This window comes from Bacillus rossius (genome assembly GCF_032445375.1).
Source record: "Bacillus rossius redtenbacheri isolate Brsri chromosome 9 unlocalized genomic scaffold, Brsri_v3 Brsri_v3_scf9_2, whole genome shotgun sequence".
Classification (NCBI taxonomy): Eukaryota; Metazoa; Arthropoda; class Insecta; order Phasmatodea; family Bacillidae; genus Bacillus; species Bacillus rossius.
This window is the reverse complement of record NW_026962013.1, coordinates 18000517-18017908: the sequence shown is the minus strand read 5'-3', so window position 1 is coordinate 18017908 and position 17392 is coordinate 18000517. Positions and strand designations below refer to the sequence as shown.

The window sequence follows — 17392 nt, the reverse complement described above, 5'->3', positions numbered from 1 at the left end:
TGTGTATTAACGATCATTCCAACATGGCTTACCTTGACAGCCGCTGGACCGGAGCACATAATTAAACACAGATGATAGTTCCACATGTACTTTCTGATGCACTCAAATAACTTTCACGTAGCACACTGTTATTGCAATTATAATCACCACTGCACAACTGTTTAGCAGTAAATGTAGTCCAGAAATGCCTCACTGTCGTGTGAGGCAGCTTCCCACACAGGGCTAAACCAAACGATGCTCTGGTGGTGTTCCAAATCCCAGCATGCAACGGGCCGGATGCATCCAAAATTTCAAAAAATGTAATGTTTGAAATTTTGAAAGGCCACGCCGCCAAAGCGGCGGCCTATCAAATGTTGCAAACCAAACAGTTTATAATAACATAGACAAACCGTTTATAATGAATGACATAAACACTAGTTATGTATATTAAAATTTAGTCTACCCGACATAAATGTACATTAAATATTGTCCAAACCAAAACTAAATAATGTTCAAAATAAACGTTTACAACTCATGTAAACACGTGATATGGTTGAACTGCTGGTAGCTAGGTGACGGTAAATAAACATAATTAAATGCTGTTGACAGTACTCTGTACTAGTGTATCAGTACAACACTGGTATGCAATCAATTTTTTCTCGTAGTCATTTGGTAAGCATTGAGCAAGTAATGTTCATCTCTCCTCAATACAAAACCATAACACCTCATCATGCTTTCTGCCATTAATTTGTGCTTTCTAATTTTCTTCCATCTTTTTCCCAATTGCGCACATTCTTTTCTGGAACATCGTACTTTCATTGCTCTGCGAGTAAACTGTTCTTTGGCATAGTTGAGGACTATTAATATAAAATTAGAATCAAAACTTCTCTACATACCCTTATTTCCTTAGTGACTTTGATTGCTTTGCTTCTTGACATCAACCACTAATATTTCTTCCTTAAAGACGGTATTTTTATTCACTAACTACAATTCATACTAATGTTAGATTCAGATTCTAACCAATTCATCAAAATTTTAGTAGGAAGTAGAGGTGGGTCGAAAAGTATCAACCCGATACTTTGTCACTGATACGCGCCTGTATCAGGAATGGCAAACGAGTACACTTGAAAAGTATCAAGTACTTTAGTATCAGTTCAGAATTCGCCTGGAACAACACCATGGCCAATGTGCGCAGAACCCGATCGCAGATGACGGTCACTTGGGCGGAGCTTGTGAAAGGGGAGGGAGCAGGAACGACGAATAAGGGATAAAGAAGGGAAATAATGTAGGGGAGGAAGCGCAGGGGAAGGCGTTGAAGAAGAGGCGCAAAGCGAAATTGTTAAGAGTTGTTTGGGTATTGTCCCACATCAAAGTACGCTCAGTGCGCAGTGCGTGCACAGTCTCGTTCAAAAATAAAACTAATGAAATTTTAATATTAAAAAGTACATTAATACAAGATATAATATTTATATTTGTGCACCTAACAGCTATGAAAATGCAAATAAATTCTCAGTTGACACTAATAACAGATGTAATCAACATTAGGACTTTTTTTTCCGAAAACAATTAGTAACTAGTGTTTTCATACATTAAAAGATTACGATTTTATCAAAAATTAAAAAAAAAAAAAACAGATACTTACATTAGTGAGCATACTATATCAATGTTTACGTTTCAAATGTTTCTTCAGATTAGTCGATGATGATTTATAACTCAGTTTTTGTTTACACAAATTACAATTAGCAAACTCATTATTTTCCGTAAAAAAATTCCACACAAATGAAGTCTTTTTCCTGCACTTATCCATTCCTTATTTAACTATAAAGATACTAACTACAAAGCATGACAGCCCGCAACAATGTACATGGTGGTAATTAATACACGGCCAGGACGAACTGCAGTGAATGTTGAACTGATTGATACTTGCTGTATCAGGCGGGCATGAGAGTAACAGAGGTAGAGAATTACCGGGCGTGATAAATAATGTATCAGAGACACCGATACCTTTTTACGCTGGTGATGACGGCATGGAGGATGTGTACCCTGTAACGAGAATGCTGATACCTTGTCGCTTCCTGGGACCGCTACTGCTCTGATACAAAAGTATCAGATACTTGTAACTAGGTACATTACTGTATCAGTATCAGGTTGGAACAGATACCGAAAATTGCTGTAACAACCCACCTCTAGTAGGAAGTATGGTAGATAATAAATATGAGTCAGGATGGTACAAATTAAAAAGTAGTATGCACTTTACACATGTTTTTTTTTTTCGTCTATGGATGACATACATTATTTGTCAACCATTTTGTTTATTCTTATATCCACAGTCTTCTACGACTGTGCCTGCATCTATGATGTGTAAATTGAAACACATAGCAACATATTCCTGTCAATGTGCATTCCTGTGCATGTGCAAGCACATGTATGTGCATGTGTGTGCACACATGTGCATGTGTGTGCACACATGTGCATGTGTGTGCACACATGTGTATGTGTGCGTACATGTGTGTGTGTGTACTCTGCATGTGTGTGTGCACACATGCGTGTTTTTTTTTTATGTGTGTGTGAATTTTTTAATTGTTTTATTGCAGTATCTGAAATGCACGTATATAAGCTTTGTGTGCATTTTTCCTTGTCAATTTAGGGAATAATTTCTGACTTAGTTTTGGTACAATACAGTACATAATATGCATATAATCAACACAATTGAAGAACAAGTGTTTATATTAAAAATAAAGGTAGGTATAGTTATTACTATACATAAAACATTTATTTTTTATATTTAAATATATATTTAAACACGTTCTGATAATTTTTATTTTTAAAAGGTAATGTACAACTTTTTCATACTTATTTGACTGTCGAGGAAATGAGAATGTTAATCTAAATTGTTTTAAAATGTTAATTAGTCTGTATATAATTTTGTTATTATGGTGAAGTTTACAAAGCATGGGCTGTAAGTAATGAGTAACTATTAAATTGAGGAATTATAAAACCAATATGGTCAAGGAAATATTTACAAACCATTATATATATACACCTAATATTACTGTATTTTTTTTTCTTCAGATATTCCTGTTAAAACTAGATTGACCTTGGTAATCTGGCGAAATCGTTAATTCAGGACACACTTGGTCCTAAACTTGTCTGGTTTAATAACTTTTACTGTAGACGGGTAAGTACTGAAAGTGTTCTCACACACGTCTTTTGAAAAGCAGAACCCGTGCCTTCGTGGTTGTGTAAGGTCATGGACTGCCGGCGTGCAATTGGCTTGCTTTCTTTGTGCTCCGCGGCAGGCCGCCTCCCTTCCTCTGCTCGGTCACATCCTGTCCCACCTCGCTCCCAGTTTATCAGTGTCCGGCTGTGGTTTGTGCCTGTCGCCCGTCTGCTTGCTGTGTTCTGTGTTTCGTGTGCACCTTCTGTTAGCATGATGACAGGATACACTCACCTACCTGATGAAGGTAACCTCTTGGTATTTGCAGTGGGGGGTTATAGCTTCTGTTTTAATAGTCATTAGAAATTTAAATTATTATGGATTTATAATGATTTTTACTTAATTTTTGATTATGTGAGCCTACTATAAGTTCATCTCTTTTGGTAAGATTGGTTCGTGGTTTAAAGTTTTAGGTTTATTTTATGTTAAAGGGTTTTTTCCTTTATTTATTATTAGTAAAGATAAAAACAATTTTGTTTTAACAGCCATACTTATTTCATTGTTACCAAAATAATTAAATGTTGGCAATAATATTTTGCCATTATACCTAATACGCCACTCCGTTATTACACCATTCCATTAATTCTGAACTAAGAATGTTTTTTAAAATTACTTTTTTATTTAAGTTATTGATTTTAAGAAATGTTTGTTTGCCTCACATATAAAAACTTAATTTTTGATGTTGGCATCTCTCAACTGCACAGTTTTTTATCGGCCATAATCGGCCTATACAGTTGCGCCAACTGGCTTGGATGGTATAGCTTGAAAGTAACATGACAATGTTTGTTTTCTTTTGCGTGTGCAGACACCGAAAATAGAAACAGGGCATGCTTAACTAATAATCATGTAGGTATACTACCACATTCATTAAAACTGCAGAAACAATTTTTTACACATTTATTGATGTGTAAACATTTTAGATCTGTATATGACATTTGGTAGGAGTAATTTTGTGAATGTAACAGATGGTGAACCTGAGTTATTCATCCATTTATATTAACTTGCGCAAACATTGGGGGATGTACTAAGCATATTGGCGTGTCAAACTAAACTTTATAATAGTACAACATTCCTTTGTACTTAATGTTCTAATTGATAGTCATAAATAGAAATATTCATAACTTTATTATGCATTACCATTTTGACAATCGTTAGATAACATTGAAATGTAGAGATAGTGCAGCTTTCGTCTTACTGTAGACACACAAGAGATTGTTAGCCTACATATATTTAATACCATGTTGAATGAAATAATTTTGTGATAAAATTTTTACTATGAAATATTAAATGTTGAAAAGATCAAAAAAGTTAACGTTTTTTCGTAGGACATTTTTACAGACTCATGTCAATAATTTAAGCTAAAACAAATATGCATACATATACTTAGGTTATAATAGTGTTTAAAAATGTTTTAGGTAAATTTTGTTTCACTGTATCTATTGGTCTGCAACTTTTAGTTTGAAAAATACTTGAAAGATAATGCTGCATTAGTAATGCTTTAGAGAACCAACAAAGTGTTAAATTCTGTTACGCAATGTTTGTTCCAACACAATTTTCCTGGCTAATAAAGTATATGTATTTTTAAGTTTGTGATTGTATCTTGTTATGGCTATTCAGGTTTACAAAATGTATTCCAGGATAGTTTCACTACTGTGAAGTTTACTTCACCACACCAATGTACTTAGTACATCCCTCAATGTGCGTGTTGTTACACAAGAGCCCGCCATCTTGACAACTTCGGCCCGTAGCTATAGCAGTTTCTGCATGCATGCAAATTGGACTCTCAACCTGTTAAATTTCTGTTGTGTAATGCCTGCTTATTTCATTGCATTTCTGGTGCATACTAAAATTTCACCCTCAATGCGCCTAAAGAAGTTTAACCTAAAAAATGCAGGCGATGATTATTTCGGGCTAGGTGGAAATGTGAAAGGTTCAGCGTTGAGGCATTTACATGAGACACGTTTGGTACTACTGTTGTTTGGTAGTCCTGATAAATCTTGTTAAACAGAATTATAGATAGGTTTTATAAAGGGGAAAACCTTATTACAGTTTCTCCCTAAACCGAATCCTTTTTGTTCATTTATCACACACTGCATTTTTTTCTAAAGAATTCCATGTTAAATTTGAAAAATGAGAACACATGAATTTGCTAGTTACAGAAGTGAGATGTTTACACATCGCTGGCAGGTACTGAAAGACTGGCTCACAATTATTTTTTTGTTCAATACATAATAACATAATAACAGTGGTTCATGGGTTTTCCATCAAAGATGGTATATAGACCAAAAATTCCTCTAGAAAGCTATTTCTGTTGTGATTATTTTTGAGTTTGTGACTATTTGGGGAACTTTAAAATGTGAATAAGACTTATTGAAAACAATTGAAAAAAAATTGTTAGTGTTACAAAGTTACGGTGTGTGAACTTTTTGTATGTGTATGATTACAATTTATTGTTAATGATCTTTTTCACCTCTGACACATATATGTAAGCAGCTATTTGAATATAAATTTTCACTTCCAGTTTAAAAGAATAAGTATTTGATTATTTTTTTTTTTCACTATGTGATAGTTTTCTAGTACTTATGTGTTGGTTTGGTGAAAGTAAAAAGTTTAATTTTTTTTTGTAATGCCATTACTTAGCTTGATTTCAGTCAGTTAAAGCTTCATAAGTTAGCGACAGATAAGAGCTGGAGATTTTTTTGGATCAGTAAAACCAGAAGTTATATTTGTGTTGAATATTGGAGTAAATTAAATATTTTCTTTCATTTAACATATAGGTGATAGATTTTTCACCTTTGAGTTTTCCTCAGAGTTTTGTTAGACTTCTTAGAATGAGATCATTCAAAGAATTTTCTGATATCTGTGTTACTGCTTATCTTCTTGGTGTTTATCAGTTAATTTCATACTTTCTTATAGCCAGAAGTACAGAATCGTTGTTCAGATGTACGTACTTTGTTATGCTGCCACCTCTTTTGTAGTGTCCTATCTCATAGTTTGGATTCTGTAACGTTGTTTCTTATGGTACTAGAAAACTCTGTGCAGATGGGTATGTGTGTACAAATATTTCATAAATACATATTTTTTTAGTTGTTTTATGTGGTGGTGGGTGCGTAAGGTACTTGAGAAGGAAAACGAATGCATGTATAGAAAATATTTCAGTGTATAAATGATACCAGTAGTCATACCATGTTGCTTAAAATATAATATTTTAATTTTAAAAAATATTTGCATTTTGTGGCTATTTACTCTGTTGAACATAACCTACATTTTTGCAACAATCCAAACATTCAAATTTTATTTTACTGCCAGCTATAAGTACAGGCAAGATGTCATATCCCATATGGATATTTACCTAGGTAGACAAAATGTTTTGACACACCTCTTGCCTGTAAATAATTGTAAAAAAAAATAAAAGTTAAGTTATGGGTCTAAACTATATATAATCAGCAAAACTTTCAAAATATAAGTGTCGGATTAATGACAACATCTGGTTTTCTTTGAACTCATTGGTTAGGAAAGCCTTTAAATTGGGTGGGGTTAGGAGAACAAGTTAATTTAGTCTGCTATCATCATTTGTATTTTACCAATCCCTCACTTAGCATGACTAGGTAATGCGTTCCTAAAAAATGCTTGTGTTATTTGAAATTGCTTATTCTGAAGCATTAGTTTCCATAAATAGCAAGGCTAATTTACCTGATTTGTTCCAAAACATGTAGCGAAATATTCTTTAAGTAATATAAATGCGTAGAATAACACTCAAATATAAGCCTTGGGATTACTTTTTACAATGACTATTTTACTTTACCAAATATATTCCAGGGTAGTTACACTATCATGTTTGGTATGTATCCTAATTTTTACGAAATAGATTGTATGGGTTTATGTTGCTAAGTGTGGGTACACCATGTTCGCCCCACATTTCTGTTCGTTATCTTCCATTCCATTTTCATGTAATTAGTCCTACCAAATGTGGTATACCGAGAGCTAAGATGTTTACACATAAAAAAATTGTAAGAAAATTATATTAAATGGTCCAGGAAAAGTTCTGAAATTGGTTCACCTGGTATTTGTAGACATCTTGTACATACCTATATTAATTACTTTTTAGAGACAGTGAAAGCTATATATGTATTTTCATTTGTTGCCTTAGTTTGAATTTAAATATGTATGCACATATAATTAAGAAATATCTTACCTACACATTTTATATGTACTATGTATTTTTGTGCAAGGCAATAAAAACTGGAAAAATACAGATTGTCAAGAGTTATTTACATTTGCCTGTAATTTTTTGGGGCATTCTGTCATCAGCTGATGTGTGTGCAACTAAATAATTTAAAGGGTTAACAATCTGTATAATGTGCAGTGAGTTGCTGAAAAGTTTCATTTGTATACTGATGAGATATAGCTGAATATTTCTGATTAGTTATATTCATACCTTGCAGTAATTTCTGTTGGAGGGTTTTTGTGCGTCAAAGAGATAAGAGTTATCTTGTTTGCTGGCGGTTCTTGTGACTTGGGCGTTGTTTCTATCCCATATGATGGAAATACGTAGTTCAATAGAAGATTGCACTTGTTAGTGATAAAGTGCAAAGTAGAAATAAGCCTTTCACTCATCCTAATTATGAGAACTTCCTTTCAAATGGTTTCGCTGAATTTCAATTAGTTCTATTTACTGTTGCTAAAAGTTTGAAACCTTACATTTCTGAACTTTTTCTTGAATAAGAAACTATGTCTGACATCTTTCTCCTGATTGATAGTCCCTTTTTTCTGTTTCTTTGGGCCTACTTTAGTTACCAACTACTTCAACACAGAACTATAACATCCCTGACTTAATATTTAGCAACTATTCTCATTAACCTTTCTTTTAATCACAATTGCATTTACCTTTATTTTTGTTATTTATGGTTATCGTTACCCATAATACCTCACTGTACCGATATGCCTCTGTAGCAGATTAAATGCTATTGCACCCTGTTTAGTAATGATAACTCAAAACTTAAACATGAAATTAAACATGCCCAACTTAAACATGAATTACCAAATTTATACACAAAACAAGTTCAAGTGTATTATCAAATTTTAAAATTTAACTACATTGGCTACCTGTTTTACTAAACAAACACCTTGTTATTTACTTTTTCAATTGTAAATGACTACAGTTCATTCACGTAAAAACAGTACAGCTTTTTTAAAAAACACTTTTACTTCAGACATAAGTTTAACTGTAATGTCAGCTTGCACAAATTCACATAACATACACATTGCCAGCAGTCAGAATTTATATTAGAGCAATAGTGTTGCCATATTTATGCAGTACGGACATGCTGTGCATCTTTTCCACATCACACTCTCTTTAGATAATTATAATAAAATAGTGAAAAATGTTATTTGTGTAAATAAATTGAATATTTCAGAAGTGAGATGGAAAATTAAAAAAAAAAGTTATAAAAATACTGGGATTAATGAGCGTGTACTGTAATTCTATTAGATTGCATCACGTGATAGTGACTTCATACACTGTGAATCTGGCAGATATGGAAATGCCTACTACCACCTAGGCAATTTTTATATTATTGCACTCTCAGAATGACTAACAATGATCATTGTGGTTATTTTTTTTAAATGAGTGACAATCTTAACGATCCCATAGTCACTATTGTGTTTGGAAAGTTGCTCATCTCTGTAAACAATCTCGGTGATAACGTAACAAACAGCCACTGACTCACGCTTATGTCAACAGTGTCATCACGATCACACATCAGCCTTGGTTCCATGAGCAAACTACAACATCCCATTATTAAAGAAGGCTTAGGTTTTTGTTTCGGTTTTATTGGAGCATAAACATATCGTGGACAGTGCGATCATTAGGTAACTCACAAGAGTACCAGGGCTGTTGTAACAGGACCCATCTCAGCATGTGGGGAAACTATGAGAAATCAATACTAGGATTGCTAAACCAGGATTTAAACCCAGGTTCTCTGGAAGGTGAGAGCAGTGTCTTGCTACTCTCAGGTCACCTTGCTCCATTGCTTGGTTCATAGGAGAAAAGAAGGGAGTGTAACTTAGTGTAGGTGCTACAAGATAACAAGGTACAGACCACCAAAACATTCTCGGTTCTAGTCCCAAACTACCCAACCTCAGTTTTATTTCCGGGGAATCTGAAGGAATTCAGCCATGAGCCACTGGGGATGGGAAAAGGCGGGGGGGGGGGGGATAAAGTATGTCCGGATACTTCTATTTCTTCTACCAGTTGGATTCCATCACTCCCACGTCACCTCAACATGCCTTTTGAACTTCTGAGGTTGGCTAGGACAACAGATTCAAGCCTTTCGTACACCCCCCCCCCCCCTCCCTTCATCCTTCTCCTTCAGGCATTGATGGAGATCTGCTCATTCAAACACCCTTTAAAAATATTTACTCTATTTATTGGGGTAGTTAAATTATTTTTTGGTAAATAGTTGAACCACTACAATAGACACATGAAATAACATTTGTGATATATGTGTGTATGCTTATACATTACAAACATTACAAATAGATTACAAAGGTACATACATGCCTTGTGATACAGAAATTAGGAATGAATGAATGAATTCTTAAAGTATTGTCAATGTAGAGGTCTATTGAGACGACATGAGGTGAAGGAATGAAAACGGAGCATGGGTGGGAGAAACTGGAGTACCCTGAGAAAACACGCCGGCTCACGGCAACGTCCGCTATAGAAAACCCTGGCTTGATCCCGCCTGGAATGGAACCCGTGTTGCCTTGAGATCACTCTTACCATCGTGGGCCATTGTAGAAATTACATCCCAGCCTGCCAGTTTACCAATGCACGGCTGGATCCAGACCCGGCTGGGCGGGGTCTCCAGGCCTCAGCGTGACGCTCTTTCCTCCCTCGCCCGAGGACGAGCTTCCTGCATGATGGCAGCCTCGGCCCCGGCGCTTGTTCCAGATGACTCGGGGGACCTGTCGTCGCATTTCGAGACGTCCCTGAGCGTGGGGGAGCTGGCGTTCAGCCAGATGCAAGGGGACCTGGACCAGCAGCGGTTGCTGGGGGAGCGGCCCCCCACCGACCCCCTCGGCGACCTGCTCGTCAAGGAGATGCACACCAAGGAGAGGTGAGCACCTGCCTCCCCCCTCCCCCGCACTCTCACACTTGAGCCCCGCTTTGACCTGGTGAAAACAGGTGAGTTTCAACTAGTTCATGTTTTGTATGTATTGTTTATGTCGACTGAAAAAGCTACCATTCAGGGCCGGCGCGTCCATACAGGCGAACTAGGCAACCGCCTAGGGCGCCAAGTAGCTGGGGGCGGCACAGCACGACACATAACAGCTGATATAATATGTTTAACGATTATTGAAACTAGATGAAAATAGATTTTTGTACCAGTTTGGAATGTTTATATTGATATAAGTAATTATTTAAAGTCCGCGGTGACCTGTTTATGATTTGTAATAAGTAAAAAAAAAACACAAGCCTTCTTACATTTGATTGTTGACAAAATCTTAGGCTTACGTGATGTATTTTGAGGCAAGGAAAATTTTTTTTTGGGTGTCCGGCCGGGGGGGAGAGGGGCATTAAGGTTTTTCGCCTAGGGCGCCAATTTACCTTGCACCGGCCCTGCTACCATTTATAAATTTCAATTTTTTTTGTAGACAAGCACGTGTGGAAAAAGCTTATTTCTACAAACCACTGTTAAATTATATAACAGCCCCGTCAGGAGAAGGCTGTGATGGTTTTTTTTCTTTCTATTCATGTATTGCATTTTCAGTATTGTTTCAATCTTGGTACTTCATATCCATTTCAGCTGATACTTGGGCAATTTCGGCAAGTATATGGCAGGTATTTCGTCACCTGCTTTCGACATAAAGCAAAATTTTCAAGCATTAAAGTTTTGTACATTTATATTGAATTGTACTACAGACAAAAAGTCTACAAGACAAAATTAAGCTTTCCTCAAATAACTGTTTTAAACTCTCAGCATTAGAGAATGAATGATTCATTGTCAATTCCTATGTATGGTATAGCATAATTTTTCAAGGAACAAGCTAATTTATTATATAGTCCGACAGATAGGCTAACCTCATTACTAATGCCAAGGAAGGGAAGAGGAAAGGATAAATTAAAAACACATTTACGAGGGTGGAAATTAATTGATATAATGCTTACTCAACTCAGCCATATTGTCTGAGACCAGCAAAAGTCAGGAAATTTTGTAGCTGTAGGAAATATTGGGAAGAGTTTGGGAATGTCAATGAGTTTGATCAATAACCTGGAAATATTTTGTATTTTTTTGCTTTATATTCTTTGGCAGGTAGCAATGTAAACTTTAGCTTCAAAAATGTAAACAAGTTAAATGATGTTTGTATTTTATCTTAATAGATACACACAAATTTATTCATCACTCATACATATGGTGTTAATTTTCCAAACATGTAAGCTCTCTTTCATCTTGAGAACTTAAATGTTTGTCCTTTTATTTCATGCTGCAATGCCATCAGTATATAGCAGTGGTAAAATGGCTGCTTTTTTTTCCATTTTATTATTTTTCTCATATTTTAGTTGTTGGCATGACTTGTTTAAATTTATAATTTTGTTATATATAATGTGTAGGTACATATTTTGTTGGGTTATGAGCAGTCTTTACATGAGACAAATTAATTTTCATTCGGGCAGGTAAGGAATTAAGGCAGTGTGTCCGGTTGTGGCGGTACAGACCTCTCCAGCCAACTATGCTTTTAATTGCACATACTTAAAGCACTTTAGAAGTTATGGTGTACTGCAGGTAGTAAACTTAAGACCATTCATGAAGATTTAGTTATGCATTTTATTTGAATTTAGGGTGACATTTCTATTTCAAATAAAAGATTTTGTAGTTAAATTTGTAGATTTATTACACTTAATCAAAAATAGTCACTTATTTTACTTTCACATAATGGTTTTAGTTCCTGTATTCTCTTCGCTTAGCTTCTGATCATAAGATGCTACCAAGGAAGTGGGATTCCTTTGGAAGACGAAATAGTTCACTATTGCCCCTTCATGGGCTTCTGTCAACGGCTGTGGTCAATGAAAATTTGAATTAGACGTCCGAAATGAGTTCTTTCTCGGTGCAGACCGGATCATAGTCGTTAAATTGTCTTCGTTTAGATCTCGCCTTATGTATTTTTTGAGCCACTGACCAGCACACGTCCAAGTGGTGACAGACCAGACAAACCACAGTACAAAAACAAACCAAAACCTTAAAAAAATACATAGCTAGGGACTTCTCTGGTAAAATACTTTCCTACTGGCTATACACCACTTATCTCTACTAGCAAAACTCCGGGACTTTCTTGCGCAAGAGCCTTTCCATGTTTCTTGGCTATCATCTTTCTAACACAGGATGGTATAATAGTGTCTATTTTTTTGGCATCCTGACGTATTGCACCTGCCTTTTTTTTCCTTCTTCTTTCTTTTTTGCATTCTTTTTCTTTCACTTTCTCTTTTCCTATATTTTTTTTCTTATTTTCGCATTTCTTCATTTATTTGTTACTTTATTTCTTTCTTTGTTTATTCTTTTTCCTTCTTTAATTCCTTTCTTTTTTCCATCATTCTTTTTTTCTTTTTCTTTCTTTAATTATCTTGCTGTTGTCCATTGTTTTGGGCTATTGTCTCTGTCTCTATCTGTTCAGCACCCTGATGCAGTTAGTTCTTTAACTATAAACATTGTCCAAACGTTCTTGAAACGATATTGACTGATAATGCATGTGTAAATTACCATATTAACCCAGTATTCACATAAAATAATCAAAGGAAAACCACTTTCGTACACACCAACTAGATCACAACATTTGAAACATATAAAAAAATAACTTGAATGGCTCTCTTGAAATAAATTTCTCAAATAATATCATCGAAAATAGTTCAAAGCATATACAAATCAAATTTTCACTATTCAACTAGGGCATCATGACCTTGAACTTTATAATCAGTTGATTTACTTAATTACTGAAATAACATTACATATAAAAAAATAACACTATAAATGGGGGTGGCATGTGGTCTGCAATGTTACATTGAGTATAGGAAACACAGAAGCAGCTCGATTTAATAGGTGGTTTAGGGTGATGAAACTAACACTCAGACACTAATCCTCCTGATGGCAAAAAAAAAAAACCCTCACAGGGTGACAAAAAAAATGAACACTGCAGCAATTCAGCGTACAAAAGAAAAGTCGCCAGCTGAACCTTTACACAACCATGCATGCATTCCACAAATTTCTAGAAGTTTGTTCATTATCATCTCCCTCTAAAAGGTTTTTGTTTCCGTGTGTTCGCAACAGCATTCGTAATACACTTGCTTTTAGTCCCTCTGTTTTTACATGAGAGATAAATTACTGTTTAACCTGAATGTTTCCATCACCAGAGAAAAGTAGGTAACGAAAGTAAATGAATTACTGCCAACAACTTCTAATATGTGCACTTTTGAAACAGGAAATCCCCCACCCCTCCCGCTGACTCCTACCCAACCAAAGGGTTTCATGGGAAGCGGTAGGAAGGGGGGGGGGATAAAAAAGGATGAACCCCCACTCTAGTATACCATTAAAAAAAGAGCCACCTATTATTATTTATCCTCTTGAAGACACAAGCATCACCTTTGGTACAGTTTTAACATGGTTTATTATTATTTTTTCATCCCCAAATGGATTCACTATTTCTGTTGTGATAAATGAAGAATAGCTTCAAGTTTAACAGACAGGTGAATGTCGTAATTCTACCTGTTCATTGGACAGCTAACCTTATTCCTTACAGTGTATAAGAGTATAGAAGTATGAATCAATCTCTAGTTTCCAGTGATAATTGCAATATAATTTCTGAATGTTAATCGTTGTTATACTGTGTACAACTCTCTGTGAATAGCAGGATCTATACATGATATTTAGAATCTGAAGTTAACTGAATTTTTTTTATAGTATTGCTATTTTTTTCAGCTCACGTATTTACATTATTGTGTGCTTCGTTTCTTATGTGAGGGCCATGATGGTCAAGTTTTCAGATCATTCGCCTTCTACCACAGCATTCTGGGTTTGATTTCTGGTGGGTTCAAACCCGGTATTTTTATGCAGGTGGAAAACGTGATGCATGTTGCAATGAACCGGTGGTTTTTCTCCAGGTCCTCCCAGTTTATGTCAAACACGCGTTTCTTCTGTGCTCTATTCTCATCTCATCACCCCTCATCGTCTAATGCAGTAGTTTTCAAACTTTTTGAATTCAGGGTGCATTTGAAATCCCACAGGTAAATTGTAGGTGCACCATATACATATTTCTGAGATACATGTTATAATAATAAAGTTCAAGCAAAACCTGTAGAATCGTTTGAATAACTCATAAATAATTATGTTCTAACAAAAAGAGTGGTATATCAATATTGACATTGTATCATAGAGCTACTATATATTTATTTTTATATTTAGATAAACATTTATCTGGAATATCAAAGGGCACACTCGGAAATCTTCTAGTTGGCACCATTTTGCCTTGGTGCACACTTTGAGAACCACTGGTCTAATGACCCCTCGTGTAGATGAGACATTAAGCCCTTGTTAATGAAATAATTAATTTGTAACTCATTGCCAAATGTGTCGATCTGCAATCACTAAAGAACATGTTTCAAGCTTAAATAGCTTACATGCTAATTGTCTGGTGTTTATTTTTTTTTTGTCGAGCCATGCAACTGTGAAAAGCATAAAGACCAGAAAAATTAGTGGGGAAAAAAAATCTATATTTTATCAAACCTGTATCTTTCTAACCACCTAACTCTATATAAATTTTGGAATAGTGCTGTTAGTGTAACATCATAAGAAGAATATTTGATAAAGTGAAAACATTTTTAAGTAAAGTAATAGATGCAATAAATATCTGTGAGGGTGTGTGTGTGTGAATTTTTGTTTTAACAAACAACTTATAAGAGGTAAACACCTGTTTACTTTTAGTGTAAATAACACGTGCAAAATTATATCCTTCAGAATGTATTCAGTTATTTTTAACCTGACATAATCAGACTTTACTTTTTTCACTACAGTAAATTGAGAGTTTTGAAAAAAAAAATGGTGTAGACATTTTTTAAAATTTTTTAATATAGAGTAAGAAAAATTTTACATCTACTATTAATTGGATGTGATGAAATGTTTACCTTTTAATGAAGTCAAGACCATTCTTTTTCTCCCCTTTAGCAGTGGAATTTGGAAAAAATATATACCATGCTGCTTTTTATGTTTATAGTCATTCAAAATCTGTTACTTTCTACTTTAGTAGATAGGGAGATATGACTTTTTTCTTTGTAAATCCAATCTTAAGAAGTCTAAAAAAAACTGTTAGTTTTGCCTGTGGCTCCTATGCATTTCACACAGTCCTAAGCTGGCTCAATAAATGGCTTATGCATCTCATTAAAGCTAAACACTTTTAAAAGCCACCATTTAAGTGAAATACACAAGTAGTAGTGAAAAATACTAAAATAGCAGTATACATATGTTGTGCTGTCAAGAATATCTCTTAAAATTTATAGTATATTTTATTTTGATTATGTTTTGGTTTAAATAAGTTACTATTTAATCACAACAAACAGGAAATTCGGGTGAAATGTATCTGAATTATATTATAAAAGCCAAATATTCAAAGGTGAAACATACAACTATAATAATGTTCTACAGGTAAAGTTTACTATAGGAACTTTAGTGATGTTTTTCAAGGCCATGAAATGGTAATGTGATAAAGCAACCTTGGCACAATGCTGGCATTGGAACTTGGAAGACTTAAAACAGCACAACTTAGAGTGTTTCGGATACTGATAGTGCAATGTAGATAAGTGTACTCAACAAGGAAAGAAACCCTTGAAATGTGTTTCTTTTTCCTTGCTTCACTCTTTTTTCTGCAAGGTGTTCCTACTGCGCCATTTTCACACCCAGTGTTGGGTGTTTGTGTGTGTGTGTTATGTAATGGTGATTCTCTTGCGTGCAGTGTTCTCGGCAGGAAACTGTTACGCCTCGTTGTTTCAACTGCTTTCCCTGCTGGGAACTAATGCTGAGTTTACTGGCTCCAACACAAGCCCATTGTCCTCCTCTTGTTGGCCGGTTAGGACGTTGCTAAGTTAATACTTCCGCTGTTCTTTCTGCCGTGGATGGCAGCTGACTCTTAACGAAGTGTCAATAGCGATGATTTCCGTAGGCGCTTACTCAAAGGGGCCCGAACACATTTAGAAGAGAGCAGGCTTCTAAAGTTGACCCAAAAAAATAATTAAATTACAGAGTACTTAATGACTTTAAGTAAAACAATAAAGACAAAAATTTTTCTGAATGATTTTTTTCAAAGTACATATATTAAACTATACTTTTTTACTGCATTTAATTGTAATTTCAGTCTCCTTGAATTTAGTAATGATAATGAAAAATAATAATATTCTTAATTGAAATTTGAATTTCTTTATGTCTGTACTCGTAGAAACCAGACTCTCATTTTGTCTTAGAAAGTGTGAGAGAGAGGAAAAAAGAGAAAGAGAAAGAAAGAGATATAGATAGAGAGAGATATATAGAGGGTTAGATAGAGCAATAGATAAAGATAGAGACATTTCTCCAAGTTAACAATTTTCATGTCAAAATTAGGTTGAGATATTTAAATGTTTTACCACATTGTCATATTGTTTTGTTAAGCCAGTGCATGTATCAATCCAATATGTTAAAAACTTTAAAATTAATGCACTTTTATTGGGCCAGACAAAGCCATGGACTTCTCTAGCAGGTGTGGTAAAATGAGTAGTAGGCTATTCAGCTATTTTTCAACAGTTGGTTCAATTATGGCTGGCAAGCCAACGTCCAGTGTTAAATTCCTGGCTGGGTCGGGGGATTTTCGGTGTTGTGTTGTCCCGTCACCTCCACGCTGCAGAAGGCAGGGATGAACCACTGTAGAATGACCCTGCCATGAAAACCCCAGGTGCGCTGTGACTTTAACACCGGGGCGTTACCTGGGGTTACCGTGCTGGGGACACGAGAAATAAGTAATCAGCAGCATTTAATGTGTAAGTTTCATTTTAAAGTCAATATTTTAATCTTTTCCTAAAAGACCTTATTTGAAAAAAGCTAAGAAAGTTCACGAATTCATTTTAGTTGCTCATTTCAAACACAGATTAAATATAAACAACATATGCTTTCAAATAAACTT

At 35.1% G+C, this 17392-nt stretch overlaps 1 protein-coding gene across 1 annotated transcript in view; it reads left to right on the top strand.

Annotated features, from left to right (window-relative positions):
* Window positions 1-17392, top strand: part of LOC134543126 (protein GDAP2 homolog) — a 166264-nt gene that overhangs the window by 102213 nt on the left and 46659 nt on the right. Inside the window, exon 7 of the mRNA XM_063387961.1 lies at window positions 10152-10317. Coding sequence (XP_063244031.1) covers window positions 10152-10317 — 166 coding nt within the window. The remainder of the gene's footprint in view (window positions 1-10151; window positions 10318-17392) is intronic.